General features: G+C 43.3%; 1 protein-coding gene and 2 long non-coding RNA genes across 5 annotated transcripts in view; 1 reads left to right on the forward strand and 2 right to left on the reverse strand.

The window, feature by feature from the left end:
- NETO2 (neuropilin and tolloid like 2) overlaps positions 1-24,162 on the reverse strand; it is a 32,621-nt gene extending 8,459 nt beyond the window's left edge. The window contains exons 1-7 of one of the 3 annotated variants that reach the window (XM_026795295.2): positions 24,144-24,162; positions 11,259-11,315; positions 9,675-9,815; positions 7,221-7,469; positions 5,089-5,133; positions 4,872-4,999; positions 139-367 (exon numbers count right to left, since the gene is read on the reverse strand). In XM_026795295.2, coding sequence (XP_026651096.1) covers positions 139-367; positions 4,872-4,999; positions 5,089-5,133; positions 7,221-7,469; positions 9,675-9,815; positions 11,259-11,315; position 24,144 — 850 coding nt within the window. In that variant the 5' untranslated portion in view covers positions 24,145-24,162. Of the gene's footprint in view, positions 1-138; positions 368-4,871; positions 5,000-5,088; positions 5,134-7,220; positions 7,470-9,674; positions 9,816-11,258; positions 11,316-23,137; positions 23,602-23,704; positions 23,967-24,143 lie in introns of those variants that run through there. The other 2 variants (XM_074551176.1, XM_074551177.1) reach the window with 2 other exon arrangements.
- Positions 1-26,669, forward strand: part of LOC141730813 (uncharacterized) — an 80,293-nt gene that overhangs the window by 32,018 nt on the left and 21,606 nt on the right. The gene's annotated exons all lie outside the window — the stretch shown is intronic.
- On the reverse strand, positions 12,320-23,131 carry LOC141730814 (uncharacterized). The gene is made up of 2 exons (XR_012582503.1): positions 17,609-23,131; positions 12,320-16,826 (listed from the first exon to the last, which is right to left on the reverse strand). It is a non-coding gene; the product is annotated as an uncharacterized LOC141730814 (long non-coding RNA).

A 26,669-nucleotide genomic window follows, 5' to 3' on the forward strand; every position in this document is an offset into this window, starting at 1 on the left:
ACCATGTTAGAAATGTAATAAAGCAATTATCTAATTTACCTGCCAGTATGTGAAGGAAACAGAAACAACCTTTTTCATGTTTTCCTGCTGCTTACTAAGAGACTTGAGCAGGAGAATGGGCCCTTTCAGTGTACTCACGATCCACAAAGGAGGTGAAGAGCATTCTGAAGCGGCTCAGCCTGCTGCCCTCATCGGCCCACATGCGCACCACGCCCGTGCCCGTCTGCAGCGTCACATCGTTGGCCACCGTGCTGCAGAACTTGGCCTTCAGGTTCTCAATGGAGCTGCTCCCGTCATACACAGCCACGAAGTTCCTTTTGCACTCGTTGGAGTGCTCCATCTGATAGTCCAGAAACCGCATGTAGATCTGGGAGGAAAGAGGAATCAATGTTTTTTGGAGATGAAATACAGAGAGGAGAGTTGTCTTTCTTAGCAAATCTTGAGTAAGATGTTTTCTTCCCTTACACATAAATGTAACTCCCACTTCACAACACTTTTAAACTTAGATTTTCTCATTAGATGTCCGTGTGAAGCATTACCTGACATTTGTCTTGGGTATCCATTTCACTTCTCCCTGTTCCCCAAAACAATCTTCATTTAAAAATTTACTTTATTTCTGCTCCCTTTGGAAAAATACTAAAAATTTACTTTATTTCTGCTCCCTTTGGAAAAACACTAAAAAGCGACACACTTGGTGAAGAAACCCCCAAGAATTTATGCTAAATGTGAAGTCTGTTTCTCTAGAAAGAGATATAAGGAATGCATAAATGTACTGAAATAATTTTTAAAGTATTTTGACTGTTCTCTTTCCTTTCTTTCTAATTCATAAAAACAATGTTAAAATATAGGGGAAGGAGTCTAGTCAGAAAAGCTCTGAAGTAAAATAAGGAAATTAAAATTTATTGCTTCAGAATGAAAGCTAATTACTGAACCATAGCTGTGTTATGGAAGACACAAACCATGAAGTCAGGAGTAATTTGAATAAAAATGGAAATGAGAGAGAAGTAAGCTGGCTGTGTAGGAAGAATTAATGAATTTAAGCTAATCTTAATACTTCTAAAAGCAGAAATCTAATCCAAGAGAAGGCAGCATATGTGTTAGAATGCATGCAGCAAAGAAATTAGAAGATTGGGATGGTATTTAAAGAGTAAGTAAATAATTTATTTTGCTGGAGCAGGAAACTTGTGCAAGATTGTAATTCAGTCAAAATTACATTAACACATCAAAAGGCTTTTGAAATTCTTCAATGGCTGTATTGGAATTCTCAAAATTCTTCCGAAAATTTTAAGATATGAAACCAAGTCACTTAAGCACGCTGCAAAGGCAATTTTACACTTTAACATGGCCTTGTTTGTAAAGTGTAAAATTGTGCTGCCAGGGAAGCGATGTGCCCAGGTGGAGGCTGAGGTGCTGCTCCTCTGACCGTGAGCTCTCCTGCGTGTCCCGCTGCACTGGGGCTGTGTGAGCACCGCACCGGGCCTGTGTGAGCATTGTGTCTGCCTGAGCACCGCACCGGGGCTGTGTGAGCACTGTGTCTGTCTGAGCACCGCACCGGGGCTGTGTGAGCACTGTGTCTGTCTGAGCACCGCACCGGGGCTGTCTGAGCACCGGGGCTGTGTGAGCACTGTGTCTGTCTGAGCACCGGGACTGTGTGAGCACTGTGTCTGTGTGAGCACCGCACCGGGGCTGTGTGAGCACCGGGACTGTCTGAGCACCGCACCGGGGCTGTGTGAGCACTGTGTCTGTCTGAGCACAGCACCGGGGCTGTGTGAGCACCGGGACTGTCTGAGCACCGCACCGGGGCTGTGTGAGCACCGGGACTGTCTGAGCACCGCACCGGGGCTGTGTGAGCACCACACCGGGGCTGTGTGAGCGCTGTGTCTGTCCGAGCACCGCACCGGGGCTGTGTGAGCACCGGGACTGTGTGAGCACCACACCGGGGCTGTGAGAGCACTGTGTCTGCCTGAGCACCGCACCAGGGCTGCCCGAGCACCGCTGCCGACCCCGTGTCCCGCAGCACCGGGGCTGCTGCAGAGGCAGAGCCCCTGCACATCGGAGCTGTGTGAATCTACCAAAGGGCTGTCACAGAGCCCTGCACACGGGGCTGAGAGCATCTCCCCAAGGACAGAGCCCTGCACACGGGGCTGGGAGCATCTGCCCAAGGACCGAGCCCTGCACACGGGGCTGTGAGCATCTGCCCAAGGACAGAGACAGAGCCCTGCACACGGGGCTGTGAGCATCTGCCCAAGGACAGAGACAGAGCCCTGCACTCGGGGCTGGGAGCATCTGCCCAAGGACAGAGCCCTGCACACGGGGCTGGGAGCATCTGCCCAAGGACAGAGCCCTGCACACGGGGCTGGGAGCATCTGCCCAAGGACAGAGCCCTGCACACGGGGCTGGGAGCATCTGCCCAAGGACAGAGACAGAGCCCTGCACACGGGGCTGGGAGCATCTGCCCAAGGACAGAGACAGAGCCCTGCACTCGGGGCTGGGAGCATCTGCCCAAGGACAGAGCCCTGCACACGGGGCTGGGAGCATCTGCCCGAGGACAGAGCCCTGCACACGGGGCTGGGAGCATCTGCCCAAGGACAGAGCCCTGCACACGGGGCTGGGAGCATCTGCCCAAGGACAGAGACAGAGCCCTGCACACGGGGCTGGGAGCATCTGCCCGAAGACAGAGACAGAGCCCTGCACACGGGGCTGGGAGCATCTGCCCGAGGACAGAGCCCTGCACACGGGGCTGGGAGCATCTGCCCAAGGACCGAGCCCTGCACACGGGGCTGTGAGCATCTGCCCGAGGGCTGGGAGCAAGCCGTGCATCTGCCCAAGGCCTCTGGGACCCCTGCTCAGGTGGGGTGCAGATGAATCCCACTCCTGGGCTCTAGAACCCAGTTTGCTGTCCCTTTGCCATAGCTCACGACCAAACACCTCTGGGAGACAAAACAAGATATTCCCCTCCCCATTCCTACACCTCTCAGGCTTTATTGAAAACATGGGAAAAGAGAAAGACAGGTGACACTGGTGCCCCACGGCTTTTCCTTTCCAGTGCTTCCAGAGGCAGGTTGGCCAGCACTGCCTTCCCTTGCACATTCTGTCTGAAGGTGCAGCCAGTGCCATATATTAGCTCATGCTTCACCTCACTGTTTTGTGATTTTCAGCATATGTATGTTTTATTTTCTTCCGTTTTCTTTTTGTTTCCCTGCTGTTTTTGTTAAGACTTACTGCTGGAAATTCTCAGCTACATGGAGAACCTGTTTTCCATTGATGACTTCTCTCAAAAACATGGAAGGGAGCTGTAATTGCTAGTATTTGGGCTGAGAGATGGTATTTTCCTTTAATGATTGACTTCATATATCTCCTACAAAATTACAATGGAAACTAAAAATAATTTAGCACACTTTTAGTAGAGCTATTATTTGTATGATAACAAAGGAATAATCCCATTAGAAGTGCTCACCTCTTCACATGCTCCTTTGGATTAATGAGCTAGGCAAGTATAAAAGGCCCTCACCCTTACATTATATTGATTATTCTGGTAATTTTATGAAATCTGGATGTAATTTATTAAGTGTCTGCTATACACATTTAAAAAGTACTTTCATTGAAACACTTGTGTCAGTTTTAAAACTTTATTTTTATTACAAAATCAAATTGAGGAATTTAAAAATGTCTATGCTTATTTTTCTCAAGAGACTGCACTGTATCAGATCTAATGGATTTTATCAACATAATTCTGCCTAAATTGAAGCTTGAGAAACCACTGTCAGAATACTAAGAATTATTTTTCTGTAATGTTTTAAATCAATAATTTAGGATGATGATCTAATTTCAGGACTCACCCAACTATAACTCTGCCTTCTGGCAACGTTCAATAATTTATTAAAATACTTAAGCACAAGACCTGGTGCACTCAATGGCAATGTAGAGAGAAAATAGGTTTGTTATTGTTTCTGGAAGAACTGTGTCTATTACTTAGCCTAGTATAGGGCTCTTGGGAATTGACTCACTTCCTCAAAGGCTCAAATATATTAATGGACTTTTAATTTCTTTCATGTCTTGTCCTCTTCTTATCATCTTTTTTGTTCCTTTTTTACAATGCACTTGCAAGGTGGTCAACAGGGCTGGTTAGTTAAGTGTTAGGAGTGTGTAAGAAGGCAGAGGGAAGGTTTGTTATCTTGGCAGCTATTGCTTCAAAATATTTTTTCATTTTTATGTATCTGTAAGCAGAAGCAAAATTGAAGATGTGCATGCTCTATGGAGTAAAGTATGTGCTCTTCTGTGCAACATATTTAACAAATATTATTCTGAAACAAGTATGATTCAGGCTTTAGCTATTGTATTTTGGGGTTGTGAGCAGGATTTTGTCGTGCTGTCTGCCTAACAAGGTAAAGCCTTTCCATTTAGCTCAGACTGCTGATGAAAGTGGGGTTCAAGGTGCAGGATTGTGAATTAGATGGGAGAAGCAGGCACATGTTCTGTTGACTTCGAACAGAACCAAATTCTCCAACAGAACCACTGGAGGCAAAACATTCAGTTTTGGCAGTGAGATTTATTGGAAATTACTGAAGATGTCAGCCAGCATTTTTGCCTGCAGTCTTCCAATAAAACCAGGATCCAAGTCAAATGCCCCTGAAAATTGTAGCTTAAGCTGTTCTCACAGTTATTTGGTATTTGAAGCTTCAAATAATAGGAAGCCAGCACTATGGACTTATATAAATTTAATTTCAGAAACAATTCTCTCTCTGGATTTCCTAAGCTACATGACTCACTTCAGTCAAGTACAACATTATGTAAATCACAGTTAGTGACCATTACCTGTTGCTGCTGCCACAGAAACCCATTACATACTGAATTACATGAACAAAACCCACCTTAGCATTTGGAGTGGCTTTAATTGTCCAGATACAGTCAACTGCTTGTCCTGGTTTTGTTTTTCCTTCTTGTTCTACTTGACTGGAACGCACTATTCCATCAGCTCCTGAGAGCTCAAACTGGCAGTCTAGGGAGAAGATAGACCTTGCTGTCAAATGCAATATGACATTAATTTAAAATTTCATGTATAAAGAAATTGTTACTGTAATACTATACCTGGGATGGGATTTAAAATACCTCCTAGGTAAGTGAAGTCAGGATCTGTAATAGAAAGAAGTCATGAATCACAAGGGCTATCACTGCTTGAGAATCACTTCAAGCTTTAGTATTATCTGCAGATTATGTCCATTTTTTATTATGTCACAAAAAAAAATTGCCAGAAAGTTTACTGAATCAATTGGAGCATATAAAGACAAAGTTTTTTTAGATGAGAACATTATTCCACAAAGATTGACCTTATCTGAAAAGCATAATTCTACCCTGACAGCTCAGATTTCCAGCATAACACCAAAAATTGCTATTCAGTATTTTGTTCCGACATTATATTCTGAATTTAACCGTGTTAGTTTTCACTGAAACTGCTGGAGCTCCACAAGAGTACAGGGGATCTTTCTCTGTGCAAAAAGCTTATTTAGATATATTTTATCAGACTGCTGTCTATATAGTTCTGAACAATCTGAACTGAGCTTAGCAGAGTATATCAACACTTAGAAATTGCTAACTGCTCTTTAGACAGTATGGGAAGAAGGCTGCTCAATCCTAAAGGCACTGTTCCCTGGGTTATCTATCTCTTTTATTGGGCCATGCAGACCAGCTCTAGACATGGTTTAGGAAATGCTGTTCTAGGCAAAGAAAGCCCTAGTTCATACAGAAGTGCACACTGGTTTAGTACAAAGTTCTTTTCCAAATGAAGGTCCAGAGTTTGGCTCTTTCTGTGATCCTATAAATTATTTTTTCTATAGGAAGTTCATCACTTCCCCTAGAATGCCTCAGTCCTGAGCTTAAGACTCAGCACAGTTCAGGACATGCCTTCTTTGTCCTCCTCTTTTTATTTACCTATAATGAAAATCTATGATCATTGTATGCAAAATTCTGCAAGGTTTTCAACCTTCTTTGCAAACTTTTTTTATGAAGCAGGAGTATGTGCATATGTTCTCTTTCATTTTTAAAACAGTAAAATATTTTACCACACTTCATATAAACGAAGAGGAAGGAAAAGAAAAATATGTGTCCTTCAGTTGTTGTAATCTATTGTGAAAATAATATACAGTTTAAATGTATATTTAAAATTCCAGCCCTGCAACTACAGTAATTTAGTTTTGAAAGTGATCTTGATGAAATAAATGGCTTTGGAAATAGACTCAGCACAATGCATAAGTACTGTCCCCGTGAAAACATTTTATCATGTAATTCCCAACGGTCTGGTCACCATGTTAATCTGCAGTTTCTGAGTCTAAATCCCTAAGCAGTAATATATAATCATGAATTGTGTTTTCATGTGCTGTAGGGGTAAGGATAACATTAAGAAGTTATGTTTGTGTATACATTTATCGAAGTGGTAGAGCTGACATTTGTATATTGCCTTTTGTCCCAAAGGACAATAAAATGCTGATAACTACATGTGTAGTATCTATGAATACAATAGTCAAGCACTGCACAAGGACATCAGGTCAAGTTTTCGTGTAAGAAGGATGCTCTGCCAGGTTTAAGTAGCTCCACAGAGCAGATGTAATTTTTGTTTGTCTAAAGGCACTGTCAGCACATTGTCCTCTCCTTTGCACCTGTGAACTGCACAGCACTCTGAGCAAAGAGCAGCTCTGTTGTCTGAGCCCAAGGGTTGAGGGAATCCAGTTATACTGAGAGCTTGTGCTTAGACTGTGCAGATATTTGCTCTGGGTTTTCAGAATGGAGATTTAAAATGTTTTGCATCTGGAGTGCTATTGTAAATTGGTTCATGTGTTTCTGTCCAGTGTCTTACGTGCCCAGAAGAGAGGCTGGTGAAAAGGCAGCTCAAGCACACGTTGTCTTTCCTTTCCTACCACTGGTGAAACTGGCACAAGTAGAGAAATAAAGAAGGGTGCTGCTGAAGACCAGCATGAACAAGCTCAACTGTCTTCCTGACTAGCAAACTACAGATCTGTAATTCCCTTCAGTCAAGGTTCCCCAAGAGTTTTTAGCCATGTGCCCAGCAGGATTAGCAGGACTGAGAGTGTGGCTATCACACTGTCACTGTGCCTCTGTAAGTGCCCATGCTGAAATGCAGCTCTGGGCTGAGAGGACAAGCACACCCACAGAGCTCAATGGGAGCAGATAGTCATTAACTCCATCAGAATTTTAGACATCTTTACCTGGTATAAATGAGTACTTTGCTTGAAATCCCTTTCCTTCCAGCTCCTCATCAGAAATAAACTTGATCCACATGAATCTCCCTGTTGATCTAATTAGTGCAGGACTTTTCAGACCACAGTAACGATTAATGAGAGGGGAGAACCCAAAAGGTCCATCTCGAACCTCCAGGTGATCAAACCGACATTCAAATGAGGGTTCTATGTAATAAGGTTCATCAAAGGTCAGCTCAATTCTTTGTCGTGGAGCAGCTAGACATAAAAAAAATTGAACAAAAGATTAAATGAAGATCTTGATAAAACACATAAAGACATTAATTAATGAAGAGTCAGGCCTCCAAAACAGCAAGATGATAGAGAAACTGGAAACTTCTCAAAACACACAACTACAAAAATTTAAAAAATTATTTTCTAAAAGTTACTTTTGCATAGAATCATGCAAAATTTTTTGCTTGCTCATCTTAATTGTTGAAAATTCAGAAATCACATTAATTTAATGCAGCACATATAACAGATATGAACATATGTACAAAGGTATTCAAACAAGGTTAAATATTAAGATATAAATTAAAATGTGTTCTGTGAAAGCAAAACACATAAAAAAGGACAAAGCACTGAGCTATGCAGAAAAGAACGGAAAAGAGAAACATAAGAAGAACCCCTCAATATTTCTTAAACATAAAGTCCAAATTAGTAGATCTTTTCACAGAAGGCATCTTTTATCAGAATATTCCGAGAAGTGTAAGTGCTTCATATATGTCAATGATATGCAGGTGGCTACAGGTGAGTGTGAGCCTGTGGCAGCCTCACATCAGGATTGGGATCAGAGCCCTCAGTCCCGACTCTCACATCCATGGTTTGGATCCCAGAACCTTCTCCTGTGCGAATGGATGGCTTCAGTGTTCCTCACTCCCGGCATCAGCTGCGCTGCGTGAACCTCCCAATCCCGGCTGGCTCTGGAGTGGCAGCGCTGAGGAATCACACGCTGCCGCTTGTCCTGAGTGCCAGAAGGATTTTCTCTGGCATCTCCATCCCTCCCAGCAGACCTTCTGCCTCACTCACAAGAGCCACACGCATTTGGAGCTGCTGGCAATGTTGGCAGTGCTCTGCATGAAGGAGCAGATCTTGGCTAGAAGCTCTGGAGGGCCTTGGCCCCTCTCAGGCACCCAGAGTGTCGCAGACATTTTTTCATAGAAATCCTTTCTTTCACGTTTGTCCATCTTCTGGGAAGCAGAGCCCCAGAAGAAGAATGTAAACAATTGTTATCAGCTGCTGTGAAATGTAGCAGGTGATCCTGTGATTGGCTCATCTTCCATGTGTACCATTAAAGGCCAATCACAGGAGCAGCTCAGGGACAGATTCCCTGCACACAGAACTTTGTTATTCATTCCTTCTATTCTATTCTTAGCTGAGCAGCTCTCTGCAACTTCTTATTCTTTTTAGTATAGTTATAATGTATTATATATCATATATCAATAAATCAAGCCTTCTGATCAAGAAACAAGATTCTCGTCCTTCTCTCACCACAGTGACCGTCTAAGGTCACTGTAATATCAGAGTGTTTCTGTGGGAGGATGAGGAGAGCTGGAAGCTGCTCCTGTGGCCCAGCCCTGCAGCAGGACAGCCTGGCTGCTCCCTGGGGCACTCCTGGGCAGGAAAGGTGCAAAACCACCATGTGCATGGGAACAAGCAAAAAGGAGGGGCCTGTGAACCACTGCTGTGCTGTACAAATAAAAACTCATCAAACCTCATTACTTGAAATATTTCAATTAATTGATATGAATCTGATGATTAGGCTGACTAGTATTTTTAGCTGACTTCAGTGGGGTTTGGGTGCATTCTAATAAGAGGAAAAATAATTGGAGTGTCTCAAGTCTTGCAGCCTTTATTTAAGATATTCTCATTGGAATATGGTTTTATTCTATTAATGACATTTTTTTGTCCTCATCACATTATTTTAATAGTGACCTCAGCAGTGCTAACAAATCTCTGTATTTTTAGTACAGTGCTATGGCAGCCAGATATATCTTTTTATTAATGAAGGACAGCATAAAGGTTTTCTGCTGGTGAGATAGAACATTACAGCATGGTATGAAATAGCCTTCATCTTTTGCAATCTATTATTAGTGCTATTAAGGTAACAAGCTACAATTTTTATCTTACTAATTCCATATCTTCATGGATTACAGTAGATATGCTGCTCCTTTTCCTGGCTGTGAGGATATGTCTTATTATACACAGCCAATTTCTTAATGTTTGAATTTCTTATTTGTTTGTTGTTGTTACTTGAGAGAGACAATTTAGCTTCTTGTTCAAGTAAATGACTGCAAAATTCATTATATTACCAATATGGCCATGCAACACTTTACAGCAGGGTAAGATGACAGTTTTAACAGCTCAAGATTTTCTATTTAACAGCAAGATTACAGCAGAACAAAACAGAAATGAAGCATGTACCTTCTAAGATATAGATGCACTCTTGATTGGGTGGGTACATGTTTGGGTAGTTTGGTGAAGCAAAATGTCCTCCATTACTGGTCCGGACCCAGTTGTCACACTGGGTGGGAGGAATGCGATTCACTCCAATGTTTTGCCCACCTTAAGCAAAAAGAAAAAAAAGTGATCAAATAAGTTTCTTCTGCAAGCAGGAAGATTTGATAAAGTAAAATTCTGGCATGACACATAGCCTATAAAGAAGAAAGTAATTTATTTTGGTTGCCCTCTTGTAAAGCACTCATTAATATCTATCTAAGAAAATCTTATGTTTAATTTTGTGGTGGGGTATATCCTAAAGAAATCACAGTTTTTGAATATCAAATATATCCAGAGATCCTTGGAAAGGAGAGGGAGTAATTTTTTTTTAAACCCAACTCAGTTCATGTTTTTGATACTCTTCTTTCTAAGTTAAACAGTCTCAGCAGCTGCCAATACCATTATTTTATGGGTTCTGTCATCTCCATTCCTATGTAAATATAATCAGAAATATTTGTCAGCTTTCATTGGTTTTGACCCTGATTCCAGAATATGTTAAGGTGGGATATCTATTTACAGTAATTTGCAGGAATACAGGATGTTTGTAACAGAATGAATTTCAATATGCAAATACACTAAACACAGCAATGGTAGTTTATGGAATTCCTAGATTGCCCTAGTAGCTAAAGGTTTCATTTAGGATCAAAGCTCCTGTTCTGGATGTACAGGGAAATGTGTTCTGTGACTGAGATTATGCAGTTTAGTAAGGTAATTCTTCATGCTGGATCATTCACAGAGCTTGGTTCAGATTTCCTTGTCCACAGAGATGAGGTTGGGAATCCCTGACATTGTTAAGTACCTTTGGCCCTTCTCCTTGGTATCCACAGAATTGGAGAGAGTAAGACATAGGATATGTATTTTCAGCTAGGTATTTCCTAAATCTCACAGGGTACTCACAGTGTTATTTATATTTGCACAGTTTTAATTTGCAGACCTGTGAGAGGACATCCATGCTGGTACAGGTCTTAGATGCCCCCAGTAAATTACATCACCTTCCACTGGTACCTTGACAGCTTTTTGATTTATGGGGGTGAAAACTCTCTCTATTCTGCAGAAATTTTTCAAAAAATTTCTGTAGGTGGCAGTTCAAGGAATTCTTCTCTCTTAACTGTGGGTAATCCCACATATGAAAAAATAAGGTTTGTGCAATTGATTCCTTCCCCACTCAGCAGGTTTCAAAAATGTTTGTGGGTGGACTATTTGAAAAGCTTGTTGTCAGATACAGAAAACATGAATTTCTGTGGTGGTTTCTTTCCCAACTCTAACATCTAAAAGTGTAGAACTTTACCTGGGAAAGTGAAACTTCCATGTTCTTTGTGACTGCATGGCTTTGTTCATTTGGGAGAAAATGCAGCAAATGGGGGAAAATGGAGAATCCTGAAGTTCATACTGGTAATTCAAGAGCTATTCATATCTGAATACAAATATTTCATTTCACTTATATTGCTTAATTAAACGTTATAAAACTGTTCAATTTTTTGAGAGAAAATCATCAAACTAAAACTGTACCTTGTGTCTTCTGTGCAACAGCAATGCCTTCCACTACCAGGATTGTTACAAGCAACACTGATGAGAGAAATTGGACAGGAGAAACATCAGTAATTCTTCAAAGTTATAGACCATTTTCTGCAGTCCCAGTTCATGCAAATCCTGGCATCACTGACCAAAACAACTTATGACCAAAACAACTTACTGACCAAAATTTCAACTCATGAAACCAGTGCAGTCTATGTGCACTGCTGGTCCTTCTTCCAGGCTCCTCAAGTGTGTATGAGAACAGCAATTCATTGTTTGAGGGGACTTTTAAGAATATTTTCTAGAGTTTACATGGTTTCTGCTGTCTATAAAACTTTTATATCCTGCAACAAAATGTTTCACTGCTACAATGAATCATATTTATCCTAAAACTCTATTTGCATAATGTGTGCAAAAGACTTCTCCAGCTTCCAAGAAATTAATCCTGACCACAGGAGACACTGAGTGGTCTTAACCCCTCCATAGATTTCACAGATTTGTGCTTGCAAGAGTGGTTGTTGAGATGCTGCCACACAATAGCAGTGGTTTCTGCAAGTGATGAGGGAGTAGAAAATGGGCAGATGCACGTTCTGGAGATGGACAGCCTCCTTCTTCCTTTCCTTCCTTTCTGGCTGTTTAACTTTTGGCCTTTCCCTTACATTTACACATTCCCTGCACCCAAGAAGCATCCATATGAAAAACTCCATATCCCACAGTCCATCAGCAATTTTAAAGCAGCCTTAATGTTTAGATTGTCCCAAATGCTTTGTCAACTCTGTCCCTTCAAATTGTTTAGGATTCCCAGGAGGGGGAAAGAGAATGAAATCGAATAAATTAACATGCCACTCTTCAAATCTTCCATTTGCTTGCATCTGGAGTATCTCAGAAATTCTGGCCACAGCTCTTACAGAACTACCTAAGCAGGCCTGGACTGCCATGGACAGAAGGCAGCTGAGGGGAGATAAGACAATTTCCAAAACCACAAGCATCACTGAGATTGGGAACTGAGCAACTACTGCTTGTCTCTTCCAGCAGACAACCAGGGGGTGTGAGACAAAGCAAGCAGGTGGCATGTTTGAATTAAACAAAGCTTTTTCTTTTTTTTTCTTTTTAAATGCACATAATTCATAATGCATCCTTGAGGTAGAAAATTCTGTTTCAGAAACCCCTTAAGCCATAAGTTGTTGGAATTCTGGGATGTATTTGGGGCAAATATAATTTGCTCTATTTTTATACTCATTCTGCTTCTATATCTCTGTGAAAGAAGATAGCAAGCAAGATGGACCTTTGATGTGACCTGGTATGGCCATTCCCATGTTCTTAATCTACTTGTCAGGCAGGCATGGCCTTAGCACTGCAGGGCAAAAAAAGAGATTTCAGCAGGAATTTTATTGTCACTTTCAAGAAGTTAATTTTATTTTCCCAGCCTTCCTGCCTTGTTGCTCAGGCATTTCAGTGGCTCAGCTGAAATGGCATTTTTTCCATCTGTGCTTTTCCCTGTGTTGCTGTTGGACTCTGAGCCCTTTGGAGCTGCAGAGTGAGCATGCACTGACTGTGAACCACAGTGATCTTGACTCAGCTCATCCAGATGCTCCTCTAACACTGGCATGGATACATCATCTTGGGAAAAGATTATAGGGATCAAAGTCTGCTCCTGAAAGTGTCCATCTAGCATTTATGTTTTATTTTGTATGTTTCTGCTGCCCTTTCTTCTCTCTGCCCATACTGAAGTAGACTGTGTTTCATTCTGAAACTTTCCTTACCAACAACTGCTTTTTCCTGTGTAAGTCAGTTCATAGCTGTGGGTGTTTTCTAAAATACCATATGGGTCTTGCAAACAAGTGCTATGTTCTTAGAAGCTTATTTGATTTTTAAGGATGGATTATGTTAGAGTAGGTGAAGATTTAAGCAGTTTTTCAATTTCCATTTTTGCAACAATTCTGAATTTTCATCAATATTAATATACTTAAAAATATACTATCTGTCATTATCCAAATACAAAGCAGATGCTGCTAATCATTACTGACTCACCCTAAACTGAAAATTCCTCCTTCAGAAGAAAGGATCTAGCACCCATTACTGGTATTCAGTTATGGATGTCTTTAAAGCAAATGAACAAATATCCCATCTTTATTAGCACATGATTGACAATAGTTTTCAGCTGGTTTTAGTTTTTACTATTCCTTACATAGGTATTATTTTACAATTATTTACAGTTTATTTTTGCATTTCCTCTGTTTAAACCGTACACTGAAGAATCTGAGTTTATGAGTTGCATGAACTTCCAATGCATTTGTACTCCTGAGATCATTTGTCCCTAACAGAGAATCTTGACGGGGGTTATAAAGTTGTCATTCTCTTTTTTACACTGGTTTTGGTGCAACACTTCAATGTTGACTTTTATTGCTAAAGTAAAGGCAGTTTCCCCAGTCCTGTGTAAATCATGTGGCAGTATGTTCTATTGAATTCACCTTTCTTAAAGATGAGCTGTGCCCACCCTGTGTTTTGCAAGGACAGAGCAAGCTCTGTGTAACTTATGCTGCTTCTCAAAATGCAAAACGAGCTTTGACTTTTTTTCTTAAAGCAAACACACAGAGAAATGTGAGTGAAATTAAAATGTGACTAACAAAATGAATGCAAATAGTCACTTTCAAGTAACAGTGAAAAACTGAGGGTTTGTTGGTTTGCTTTGGTTTTTATTTAGTACAGCTTTCCTATGGCTACCACTGTTCCAATACAGTATTTTTAAAAAAAAATTCAGTATGCATCTACATTTATTTCAGTGATTGTACTGGTGGAAACAACATAAGAATAGATGTTCTGTTACACTAACCATTGATTTCCCTTCTTGCTGATGTGGATAAAGCAGCAACCCCCCTAAAAGGACTTCAGAAAGCCTGATTGGCTTTCACTAAAGCTGTGCTGTTTCTATAAATAGTCCTGTATGTGTGTAAATGCAAACAAACAGAGCCTATTCCTTGCAGAGGAACATGGATATTCAGGCAACTAGAGAAGATATGGGTTGAATATTTGTCGTACTGGCTTATTTTGTCATGTTCTATGGATGACTGGGAAGGTATGGGCCACCTTCTGTTCGTTCCCTGCCCTTTCCATCCTCTTCAGTTTTAATCTCTTACACCTTGTTCTTGCCCTTCCCTGGCAGTGCCCATCCTCCTCATGCTCTCAACAACCCTTAAGATGCATTCAGCAGCCCAGGTAGCAAGTGTTCCAGGGTCTCCCTTTGGCACTTTTATCCAGGGTGACAGTCTGATAAGAGGTGTCCCTGGCTAATGGTCGGGATGTGTGCTGTCTTCATCAGAGACACTGCTGGCAGAAAGGTGGGGAGGATTACCTGTTCTTCCTGAGAGTACTGGGCAGGATTGCCTGAGGTAGTATTGCCTTGAACTGAGTGCACTGACATGACACAGTATAATGTGGGAAAGCCAACAGGAGCTAAGGGGCTGTAAACAAGGTCTATCAATACTCAGGATGAAAAGAAAAGGAAAAAAATAATCAGTCAGGATATTCTGAGACCTTTCCGACTGTTTCCATTTTTGTGTGCATTTTAAAAACAACAAAGCAATCTCTTGGTGTCCTAAATTCATACTACTTCCTGGAAAAATAATTTCAGATCTCAAAGACTAATTTGCACAGTACAAATCCATAAGGAGGAAGATGTCTAGGGAAGAGACAAATCCTGGAAGTTGGTGCATTAGAGAGCCATTGCTGAACCACTGTCCTGGGGCTGCAGCAGGGACACAGTCACAGCAACTGGAACAGACATGAGAGACTGAACACTTTCACTAACAGTCTTGTAGCACTTCCAGAAGGATGAAGAATGATCTTTTTATTTCTAATAAACTGCAATTCAAATATTTATTGTGCATCTGAACTTGAAATGGGACACAGTATTCCTCTGCTCCTTTTTTCCTCTTTTAAAGTCTCTCACAGATGTCTCTGACATGACTATTCTTCAGTGTGGATGAAAGGTAAGTCTAGGCTCAGCTCCATAGTCTGTTATGGTACAGGAAACATCAGCAGTGAGTAAAGATGCCACTGGAACATGGCATGCTGATGTAAGCAACAGCACAGTGCAGGATTGCACTGAATATCCAAGGGATTCAAGGGGAGAGCTGGGGGTTTTGTTTCACCTGGAGGAGTATGATGAGAATTCTCCCAGAGGAGCCTGAGCTATGGGACACGGACCTTATGAACTCAGAGACACTTAGGTGATAAATGTAATAAAAGTTAGTGCTGCTGCACCTTACACTGGGCTTCCCCCTGATTATCTGTACCCTGCAGAAGAGGCATCCTTAAGCCAACAGCAGCAGGCACACAAGGCAGAGACTGAGGAGCTTCTTTTATTCATGAATCTGCTATTTGTACTTGTATTTCATGAATTATGGTGCACACTCTTGTACTCCTACTTAGAGCTCTGATAGTTTATCCCTGTGTGAGCATGAACTAGAAACACAGAAAAAGCAGCCAGCTTCTGTCTGTTTTTAAAATAATGGATTTTTCATTTTCTTCACTTCTTTGCATTAAATATTTTAGATCACATATCCTGCAGACAGCTGTATACATTTTGAAAAGTGAAGACACTAAACATGCAATTCAAGTTCTTACTATTCTGTTGCTGAAGTAGGCTTACAAAATAACATAAAAGAAGCCCTTGAATTGGTGTAATAAACTGCATTGTTTGCAGAAGTCAAGATGTTCTTTGTTGGCATTTACTAAATTTTATAAAGTAAATCTAAGCTAAAAAAGAAAAAATGAAGGCAATTTCTGCATTGGAGTATACAGAGGGAGACTCAGAAATGTGTGGCTCCTACTTCTCTTTAAAAATGAGAATACTATAGTTAGTTTTGCAGTAAATGGGTGCTCAACCCAATACTGAGAAATCAGCATGTTGCTTGGATAAACAAGTGCTTTAGGCTGCAAATCTGACATATGCTTGTACTTTATGGCAAAACACATTCTTCAGATTTCATGGGATACAGTTCAGCTCTGAGCTCCCCATGATCCATCTTTTCCCTGCTCTTTCTGCATGCTCTAGGGATCTTCCCACAGAGACAGCAGACTCGATTTGCTGTGTGGCTCTGAGAGCAGTGTCTGTCTTCAGCGATGACAATGGGGGATCTATGCATGCAGGGCAAGCTGAATCTCAAACTGGGCAGCAGTCAGGCACAGCTGAGAAACATTCCACCATGTTTTAAAATAAAGACTTAATCATTTAGAGTATTACACATTCTTAGTATAGTGGTAGCCAGAATCCTAGGGATAAAGATGACAGGCTTTGCTTAAAGCAGGATTCATTGGATCTCTGTGCTCTGCTCCTTGGATCAGGCAGCACCTTGTACACACACAGTCCAGAGGGATGGTAATTGGCAACTCACGGGTCATGCATGTGGGAAGATGTTGCCAGGATGCCTGCTTCTTTCTGGCAGATACAGCCTGGAGTAACAAATGCTTGATCTTAATTATGTACTCTGTTTTGCCTTATGGGAATGGTTCCTTTTCTGTGTATTCTTCTTCAACTTAGCTCCTCATTTGCCCTGTGTACTAAAATTAGAGTTACTTTCAGCAACTGCTCATCACAGTATTTCAGGTTTTATATCCATGTTTTACTCATGCATCGAAACAGTAATATTAGCTATTAATGAGTTGGGGACATTTATGATTATTATATCCTATCCTATTCTCTGGCCAACATTAACTACATGTTTTGGTTGCTTGTAAGGACTCTGATTAAGGATTAGTTGCTGCACAAATTCAAAGTGAAGCATTGGTGGGTGGTCTCATAAAGAACTTGTACAATTTAGACAGACAGGTAAAGTGTCCAGACACCTTGGATTTCATGTAATTCTGTGTGCATGGTCACCTCCTTTTCTTTCAAAAAGCTTGTTAATGGCTTTAGGATTCAAGCCATTTTTAGCTCAGAAACACAAACTGTAAATTTCAAGGAATGAGACTTTTCTCTCTCTTCCTAGCATTTACTGCGTTTGTTAATTGACAAAAGGAATACTGGATTGCATCTGTTGCTGCTGTATTTAAGGCTAACCATTCTGCTGCTGAGGATGAAAACATGGCAGTTTTTGAATCCCAAACATTTTTATAACTCATGGCCTGTATACATTTCTTAATCTATCGCAGTCTCAACAGAACATTTGCAGATTGGTAAAATGAGTATCAAAGAGCATTTAAGGTGGCTGCCTACAACTTATCCTATTAACAGCTCCAGTGGTTTCCTCATATTGGAACATACAGCAGGATTGTCACAGAATAAAGTACAGGGATGAAGGTGTGCATCAGACAAGACATATTTTAGCTGGTTTAAGTCTTACCCAGAGCATGCTAGTGGAGCTGCCAACACATTTTTAATCCTTCTCACAGAAGCTTGATAGCAGAAGTGGGCTTCACCAGCTATTAACAGTGACTCTGGTGCCTTCTAAGATCCAAATCTTGTTAGCCATTAACTGCCAGCAGGGTATGTGAATGCATTCAGGTCTATTCTCAGATATAACAGTTTCATCTCACTCCAGCTGTTTCCAGTAGGGATTCCTCTCTTTAAGATTGCCAGAGAAACAAATTGGGACTCTATCTCTGCAGAGAAACCAGGTTAACTGATTCAGGAAGTAAGTGCAGGTCTCCCACGTCCCTTTGATAAAAATCATCTCCAGAACAATTCATGCTTGGATGGATCTGTGACAGAGTCCCCTCTAGGTTGGCTAAGAACATTTAATGTTTCTGATCCTGTCCCCCATTAGAAATGTATAAGCAGCTGTGAGCTGCTTCATTTTACCAGTTGCTCCACATCCTACTACTTATAATCCATCCCTGGCTCTGTCTGCCAGCAAAACTTCTGCCAGAATAATGATAGCTTTCATTTTTAAAATAGAAACTTTCCTTTTTATATGGAAGAGCCCTTTTTTCATCTCCAAGCTGTGTGCAGCAAGAGACTGATGAGAAGACTGCATGTGCAAACCATGTTGATGAGGGGTTTCAAAACCTTATTAAAATATGTACACTGACTTCTAAGTTCAGATGACTTCCCTCTAGCTGACAGAGCTAAGAGCTAATCCTGCTGCATATGACTATTCTGAAGACATCTTTCCCAGAAATAGCTTATTCCTAGAGAAATTGGATAGTGATACTTTTGACTTAAAAATCGATCAGATGATACCAGAGTTCTTTCTCTTATTTATTAGCAACATACTATATTTTTCAGTGGAAATAATTTCTGGAATGTCTATTACAAAATTAGTATTTAAAGTTCTCTTCTGCTATCTTCTTTCATGTCTAGCACCAATTTATGTACAGACTATAATTTTTTATTTTCCCGCTTTTCACTCTCAGTTCCTTAAAAAGAGACTTAACTTAGTGTTCATCAGTTTTACCATATGATATAGAAGGAGGTTTTGTGAAATGATTTCTTAACATATTGGCCATCCTTTGCTGCTGCATAGTGGAGTCAGCTTTGTAGTAACAGAAAACTGAGTGAAGCACAAAGATAATCTGAAAGAAATGTGGATTTTTGAAATTAAAAGTTACCTGCTGTTTTTTGTTGTAAAATTTACACTCACTCAATCCCATATCTTGCAGTATTTGAGGTGGCAGTTGCCAGTTGTATGCTGACAGAGGCAGCAAGCTGTTTAAAGGTAGCAAGCTGTTTAAGTTGTCCTAAACTGTAAGTGCTTCATTAGTTAAATAAAACCAAATTGGAATGTACAAGGCAGACAAGCAGCAAGCTTGTCTGCAGTGTTAGAATCCCAGCTTGAATCCAAGACACTAAAATTTTGCTTCAGTCCAGACAAGTTATACTCCTAGTGCTGGGTTTGTTTTGTATGTAAACTGCAAGTACCAGAGTATGTGCAATTAGCAACTCTCTTCATTCCTCCAGTGAATTATGACTTTCTGACAGGTTCATAAATGATGAATAGCTTATAAAGTTTTACTTCAAGGGTAATTTTTCTGTCTAATCTCTCCCTGTGAATTAAACCTTAAGGAAGATGCTGAAAATCTTAACTTTTTCATTAGATAGGGATACATAATTTAGTAGCTCCTTTAGCTTCAACCCAGTGTTACAGTATACTCTGGCTACCGCCATTTACATGACTTACCCACCAAAATTTGCTATTAATATCAATGTAATTGTAACCAAGTTGTTCTGTAAGAATTTTAGCAGTTACTGTCATCTTTGTCTTAGGAAAAAGAGGGAGTTAATGTATTTGAAGTTATGCTTCAGGGTGGTGCATTTTGAATATGAAGTTTGTATGTGTATGAAGAGCAAGGTGCAATACACACCACCAAACACTTGCCTTGTTTTTAACTGCAGCTTTTTGAATCCTGGTCTGCAGTTACCTGAGTTACTTTTGCTGAACTGCTTAGCACTTCAAGCAGTTTGGAGCTTCACTTTTTTCTTTCAGTGCAGCAGAAAAGGTGGAAAGCAGATACTGGTTAAGTAAAAAATATCAAGTATGACTTGATACTGCCTTTATTAGGGTCACTGTAGCTTCTACAGTCAGTACTTTTGCTTTTGGCTTCAATGAACAAATCATGAAACTATTAGGAGATTTTTGAATAACCTTTTTTTCCTGCTTGTTTTCAACTTTTTGTGGCATTACTACACCTTTTGGTTTTGGAAATAGGCAGCCATAATTTCTAGCTTTTGTGTGGAAGGAAGCATTACTTCCTAACACTACTTGTTTGTGAGAAATTAACTGTTAAAATCATGCCAAAATGCAAATGAGGAGCTGGAGCAGAATGGCAGGAAGTTAAATCATAGCAGTCCACATTCTTGCAACCTGATGGAGCTGGAAATAATTCTGTAGTCCACTGGAAGGTTGAGAATGTAGCAGTAATTTGTTCTACCCCTGGCTGCTTGTTGAATTACTGGGTCAGAAGCTAGAGAATTCTCTTTTTGGCTTTCTAAATTAATCCAATATATTAACTGAAATAGACCAAAACTAATGTAGAGGAAGGATTTAACTGACAGCTTGTACAGTTTTTTAAAGCAAATAACAGCATATGGAAATGAAAGAGGGAGCATATTTGAAGCATGGGAACAAGTCCTTAGCAAACCCATTTTGGGGGAACACCAGCTATGAGGAAATTCAAGGTAGGTATATTTACTTCCTAAGCCTAACAGGGGCATGGCTTTACTGTGAAAGCAGCTGCTTTTCTCTCTCATGAAGTGGAGGTTATGGTGCTTTACTCTTGCAGAGCAGTTGCATTCTGCAAGCTGTGCCAGGCTCAGGGAACGATTCTAGCATGTTTAAGATGGCATTGAGAACTGAAGGCAGGAGGCAAAGGCTTTGTCCTCCAACAGCCCAAATGCAGCAAGCTCTTGGCCTCCAAAGGGTTCCAGAGCCCACTGAGAGAGCAGGTGGGCATTGGCTGGGCTCCACTTGAGCAAAAGCTGCAGCCACTGAAATCCCTGGGCTGTCGTGCTCCAGCAGCACTGCTGCCTGGGAGAGCTGGAGGAGAGCAAAGAATCCAGGCAGGATGGTGGGCTCAGGATGAGACTTTGAAAAGTTCTGCTGAACACTGCAGACAGAGAAAGAATTACATTAGATTTTTATTTAAATAGTCCTTGATATTGATAGCTGAGGAAGAACAGATGAATAGCTCTGAACAAGCTTAATGTAAGAAATTCCAACTGCCACAAAGTATGAGGGGCTCTTTTCTGCCCTGAGGTAACAGCCACAAAATAGAATCTCTGTGGATGACAGAAATTGTATACATGCATTCCCTGTTAAGAACAGAAGATGTTTCTAAGAAGTATTAAATAAAATATGACTTCTCATGATACACTAAGCTTCATAGTACTTTGCATGTGGTTTAGCAGAACTCCTCCAGTTCTGCACATGAAGCTAGGTATGGAGAAAAAAAATTACTGCCACTCTAGGCAAGGCTTCTATGCAGAATTTAAGCTGCAATTTGTAAAATATGGATGGTTACTTTGAATTTTATTTCCAGCAATTTCCTTCTGGAACTGAATCTATACACCTATCTACAGGAATACACTTTTTTGTTTCTGATTAGGTGTAATAATGGGACTATGTAAGGACTTCTATTGAAGCAGAGCTAAAAGGGAGTTTATGATGCTAAGTAATGATAGGTTGTTTCTGTAGTCATGGCAAGGGATGTGTTTAGAATACTAACAGCTTATTGACTAATGGCTTTGTGCAATTTATGGATTATGGATAATACAAAAAACTTCCTGTAGAGGGACTTTTTTTACCCGGACACTAGTGTGATCATAAAAAAATATACAGCTCTGTTCAGTAGAAAACCTGTACAGTCAATTTTGCAGCAATCACATATTTTTGAAATGTAATTAAATCTGCATGTGTATAAACTATTTAAGTAGTAGATACAACAGCTGTATTTTATGGTTGTTTTATAGTGGCTTCTGATATTTAGATATGTTACTTAAAAGGGGTAGTAGAAAAAAGAATCTAAATGCCTTGTATTCCCCATGTAAGCCATATGTTCCTACGTTGTTCCTAAACTCTGTGAATGGTTAACAATATAGAGACAGACATTTATTGAGAACAAGTATCTTCTGTCTCTCAGTTATGATGTTAATAAATGAAAAATATATTTTGAAACCTTAAAGACATAAAGTCCTTCATGCCAGGAACATGGGATTTTATGGCCCATGGAAACATTCTGGATTTAAAACAGACTTCTTTACAACTTTCATTCTGTGGGAAGACATCAATGTATACACTAAACAATTCTCCATTCTGCAGTAGTGCCTCGTTGGCTTCAATAATGCATGCAGTCACAACATCTCCTAACAGAATAATTTAAAATAACAATCATCATTAAAAAAACCAAACCAAAACAACAACAGACTGGAACCCCCATCAAGTCTGCTATTGCTCAAGAAGATACAGAATGCTAGAAATAATCTCTTGAGGCACAAGCTCAAGCTTGAAGTGCCACATCAAGATTTCTTTCCTAACAGAAACCCCTCGCCCATTGTCAAGCTGTATAAATAATAGCACAAAGAAATACTCGGATGAGGAGCGTTGCACCGTTGTTTACCTCTTAACAGAAATAAGTTAGAAACAAGATTTAAAAGCCTCAAGAAGAAAAGCACATGTAAACACCGGTCAGCGTGTAGCTTGTGACTCGGGTGACTGATTTTATGAAAACCTTACTGAAACCAGACCGTGTTCCCGATAACAAGTGTGATAAGCTGAACAGTGTGGAGCAGCTCGTCAGGAGAGTCACGAAAGCAGAGAGTATTTTTACTGTGAAAAGACGAGCGTAGGATTCCGCCGGTATGTCTCGGGAATATACGGGTCACCGGGGTAGAGTCGCTGCTACTGTGACCCACCTTTCTGCAGGCTGGGACCCCCCGAACCCGAGGTGTTCCTAAAATCCCCAAACCCGAGGGACGGAGGTGTCCCCGCTGCTGGGACCCTCCCCAAGCCCGAGGTGTCTCGGCCGCCCGCCCGCAGTAGCGGGACCGGGGGCAGCCCGGGATGGGCGCGGGCCCCCGGGCCGACCCCCGCTGGGCTCCGGCAGCCGCGGCCCCGAGCCGGCGCCGCAGCGCTGGGTCTGGCGTGGGGCAGAGCGGGGCCAGCGAGCGGCGGCCGCGGGGCAGGGGCGCGGGGCCGCGGGGCAGGGGCGCGGAGCGGTGCGATGGGCAGGTGCGGAGCGCCCGCAGCTGCCCGGGAAGAGCAGCCCCGGCAGAAGCCGAGCGGCCGCCCCTGCGCAGCCCCCGCGCCCGCCGCTCCGAAGTTTCCGCCGGCGCAGGGAGCGCGCCGGGGGCAGCGCGGGGCGGCCGAAGGGGCGGCGCCGCCGGGGGTACCGCGGTCCCCGCTCCGGCGGGGCGCCGTGCCGCCCGCGGCTCCTACCTTCCAGCACCGAGCAGAGTTTGTGCAGGGCCATTGTCTCCCGGCGGCGGCGGCGATCAGCGGCGCTCCATGGCCGCGGCGGTGCCCCCCGCGAGGGCGCTGTGCCCGCGGCTACGGCTCGGCCCCCGCCCGCCCGCGGCCATGCCCGGCGCCCCCGCGGGGCGCGCTCAGCCTCCGCCGCCCGCGCGCGGAGCCGCCGCCGCGCTCAGTCCCATGGAGAGCGGGGCGCGGCGGGCTCCGTCGAGGCTGGCCTGCCCCGGGGGGCTCCACGCGCGGCGCTCGGAGCGCAGCCCCGCAGCTCCCAGCCCGACTGAAGCGGCTGCTGCTAAATGAAGCTCATTTAAGATGTGAGGGGTGTTTGCCTGGATGAGCCGCTTGTACGCATGTGCCCGCCCCCGACGGAGCCCCGCAAGCAGCCACAGCCGCAGCCGGCGGGGCCGCTGTGCTCCTCCCGCTCGGCCGGGCACCGAGGCGGGGGCGACAGCGCCGGAGCAGCGCCCGTTCTCACCCCGTCCCCACGGGGAGCCGGGGCTGGCCCCGGCGCAGAGCCCCGCCTCGGTCCCGTACCTCGGCCCCCGCCGTGCCTCACGCCCGGGCCCATCCTGTCCCCGTGTGCCGGGCTTTTCCCGTGTGCGGTGCTGGGTGCCCGGACAGCGTCCCCCGCGGAGCCGGGAGCGAGCCGTGCGGCCCCTCTCCAGCACACGGTGGCTTGGATAAGCCTGAATCCCGGCTGCTCGGCTGCTGTGTGTGTCCCCATGGGGTAAAAGGGACACGGTGCTTCCCTCGGTCTTCCGTGGCTCCCCTTCGCCCCCGCGCTGGTGGCAGGGAGCCCGCGCGGCCCCGGCAGTGCGGCGTGCCCAGCTGCCTGCCTGCCTGGCTGCAGTGTGCTGCCTGCAGCTCCGGCGCCGGGAAGAGCCCATCACACGCTATTGTGCGGCTGTTGTTTGATAAGAGTGACAGCTAAAATGGAGCTATTACTTTACAAGAAGTTAATAAAAAGGCGCACTTAGCCTGCTGCCTGCCCTGGCTCCCGTCCCTCTGGTTATCCATCACATCGGGTTCTCTTTGTGAGGGGAGATGTTACTTCGGGAAGGGCCCGAGGTGGAGGCAGGTGGCGATGTCGGGGGAAGGGCAGCAGATCCCGCCGCGAGGACTCCCGTCCTGCCAGAGCTGGCCAGGGCTGTCCGTGAGGCGAGAGCCGCGGCCGTGCCGGACAGCCGGGGGCATGCCCGGGGAAGGCTGTGCTGCCCATAGGCTACGTGTAAAACGGTAGCAACACGGTAGTCCCCTAGAGAGGCTTTCAAATCTTCTATAAGCAACACGGCTTGAAGAATCGCTGGGCATTTCCTACAGGATGTCTCCTCCCTGCACCTGCCGATTAGGCGAGGCTGAGATCTTTCACTCAGGCTCCAGGAGTGCTGAAATGCGGAGATGTTCAGACCCGTGCGTGTTGCCAAGCTCTGCGCAGGGGGCAGGAGCGGTTCCGGCCCGCAGGAGCTGAGCGGGGGCGCCGTGCCCGGAGCTGCCCCGGGACGGAGCCGGTCCGGTCCCCGCTCGGGTCCTGCGCAGCGAAGCGCGGCTGCATCTCCAGCTGCCCCAGAGCAGGCGCTTTGTGGGAGCAATTCGGAACCAACCCACTCGCTACATCTAACAGATTGTGCAAACTGTAAAGTAGATGCCTAATTGCCGTTGGGAGTCCGTTTGCTTAAGGAGTAGGGCAGCTCAGTACAGTGTCTAACACGAGTGTGCGAGGTGAAGCTCTGATTTCCTTGTGGTTAGGTGCTGTGTATTTGAATGTTAAATTCTTTCTACAATGTTCAAAGGTCAGCCTATCCTGTTAGAAAAGGTCATTCTCTTGCTTCAGATTATCTGTTAAATATTTCAGGCGCTTCAAGTCAGTGTGATTGTCAGCGAGGGCGAATTCAATGGAGAAGTGAACGGAGAGCAGCGGGAGGGAGCGGGCCCGGGGGCAGCAGCTCCTCCAGACCCCCGGAGAGACCTCGCAGCAAAGGTCCTGAGCTTTTCTGGGTATTAAAGACCCATTTCAGTGTTGCAAGAAGCTTCATGAAGTATTAAGGTTGATGGTCTGGCAAAATCCCAAGTTACATAATTATATTATTCTACTTACTTGAATTGTCCTTTCAATTTCAAATAGAGATGATACAGTCCTCCTCCAAGCATAGTTTTTCCATGAATTGTGAAATAGCTGCTACAATCCAGCAGTGGACAAAGTGATTCCTCTGTTCCCCTCTTAACCATGTATTTAGGGCAGTGTGATGAAATGTGAAGTTCTTTAGTGGAAACTCCTATACATAGAGAAGTCTTCAATAGGTGTATCTACTTCACATTTTCTTTACTTAGAAATATGTTTACTGTAGTGATGCAAGAAAATATCCAAGACTGCTGTATCTGGCATCGTTCACATTTTTTATCCTCTCTGCAAGTACATCATTAAAATCTGACTGTGCTCTTGTGCACATTGTTAGGGAACAGGGGGTTGCCTGCTTTATTTATTTTTTGGAATGCACAGTACAGCTGATGGCAAAATTTGACTTGGATATTTTTATTATTCGTGATGATATAGGAAATGAGAACTGGCCCAATTCTTAGATCTTGGGCTGAATTTGCATTCAGGAGAACTATTTGTGGTCAATTGTCTCTCACCAAAGAGACGAGAGAAAACTCTTGTAATGCTGTGTGCTCAGTACAAGTTTGGGTTGTAATTGCAAAGACCCAATCTGCTACAGTCAATTTAACTGAAGAGCTCAACTTCTGGTTCGTCCATTAGAAGGTTGAACAGAGCTATTGCACACTTGGGGAAGTGAACAGCTTTTCCATCCTCTCTCTTTGCAGGGCTCTGTCAAGCTGTCAGTGTGGGAGAGGCAGGGAGTAGCATCAATTCGTAGATTTGGAGCACATTTTGCCCCTGTTTACTGCTGCTTTCAGAGACATTTCTCCCGTGGACATCCCTGTTGCTTTGTTTTGCTGGAGTTCTTGTTGCAGGTGGTGCTTTCACTGGTGACAGGTCTGAAGGAGCTTTCAGTTCTGTGTTCTGAGCCTGCAGAGTGCAGATTTCCAGGGAGGAAAACTCTGCTGCTGGGTCACACCGGCAGTAAGCTGCACTTAATTAAACTGAAGTTTGGGAGTTAAGAAAGGTTGAAAACAGCTTTTGGACAGCCAGCTGTGGATTGGTCTGATGCTCTATCCTCATCATTATTTTTGAGTAGCAGTAGTTCAGGGAAGGCAGAATGAGTGGGACTCATTCTGATGTAGGTAAACACCTGCATGAGCAGCTGAGGAATGAGTCAGTCACAACAGTGCTCTAAAGGCTTACATCTGAATTATTAGAACTGCAGCTAAAGGCTTACATTTGAATTATCAGAACTGGGTTTGCATCCTCCTTAAAACTTCATTTGATTGGCTGTTCTGTGAGAAGTTTTAACTTTAATTTACCTAAAATATTTTCTGCTCTTGAGTAGCAAAGTGTACAACCCAAACAGCCTTAGACCAGCAGCTATTTGGACATTGTTTT

The sequence above is a fragment of the Zonotrichia albicollis genome, chromosome 13, assembly GCF_047830755.1.
Source record: "Zonotrichia albicollis isolate bZonAlb1 chromosome 13, bZonAlb1.hap1, whole genome shotgun sequence".
Taxonomy (NCBI): domain Eukaryota; kingdom Metazoa; phylum Chordata; class Aves; order Passeriformes; family Passerellidae; genus Zonotrichia; species Zonotrichia albicollis.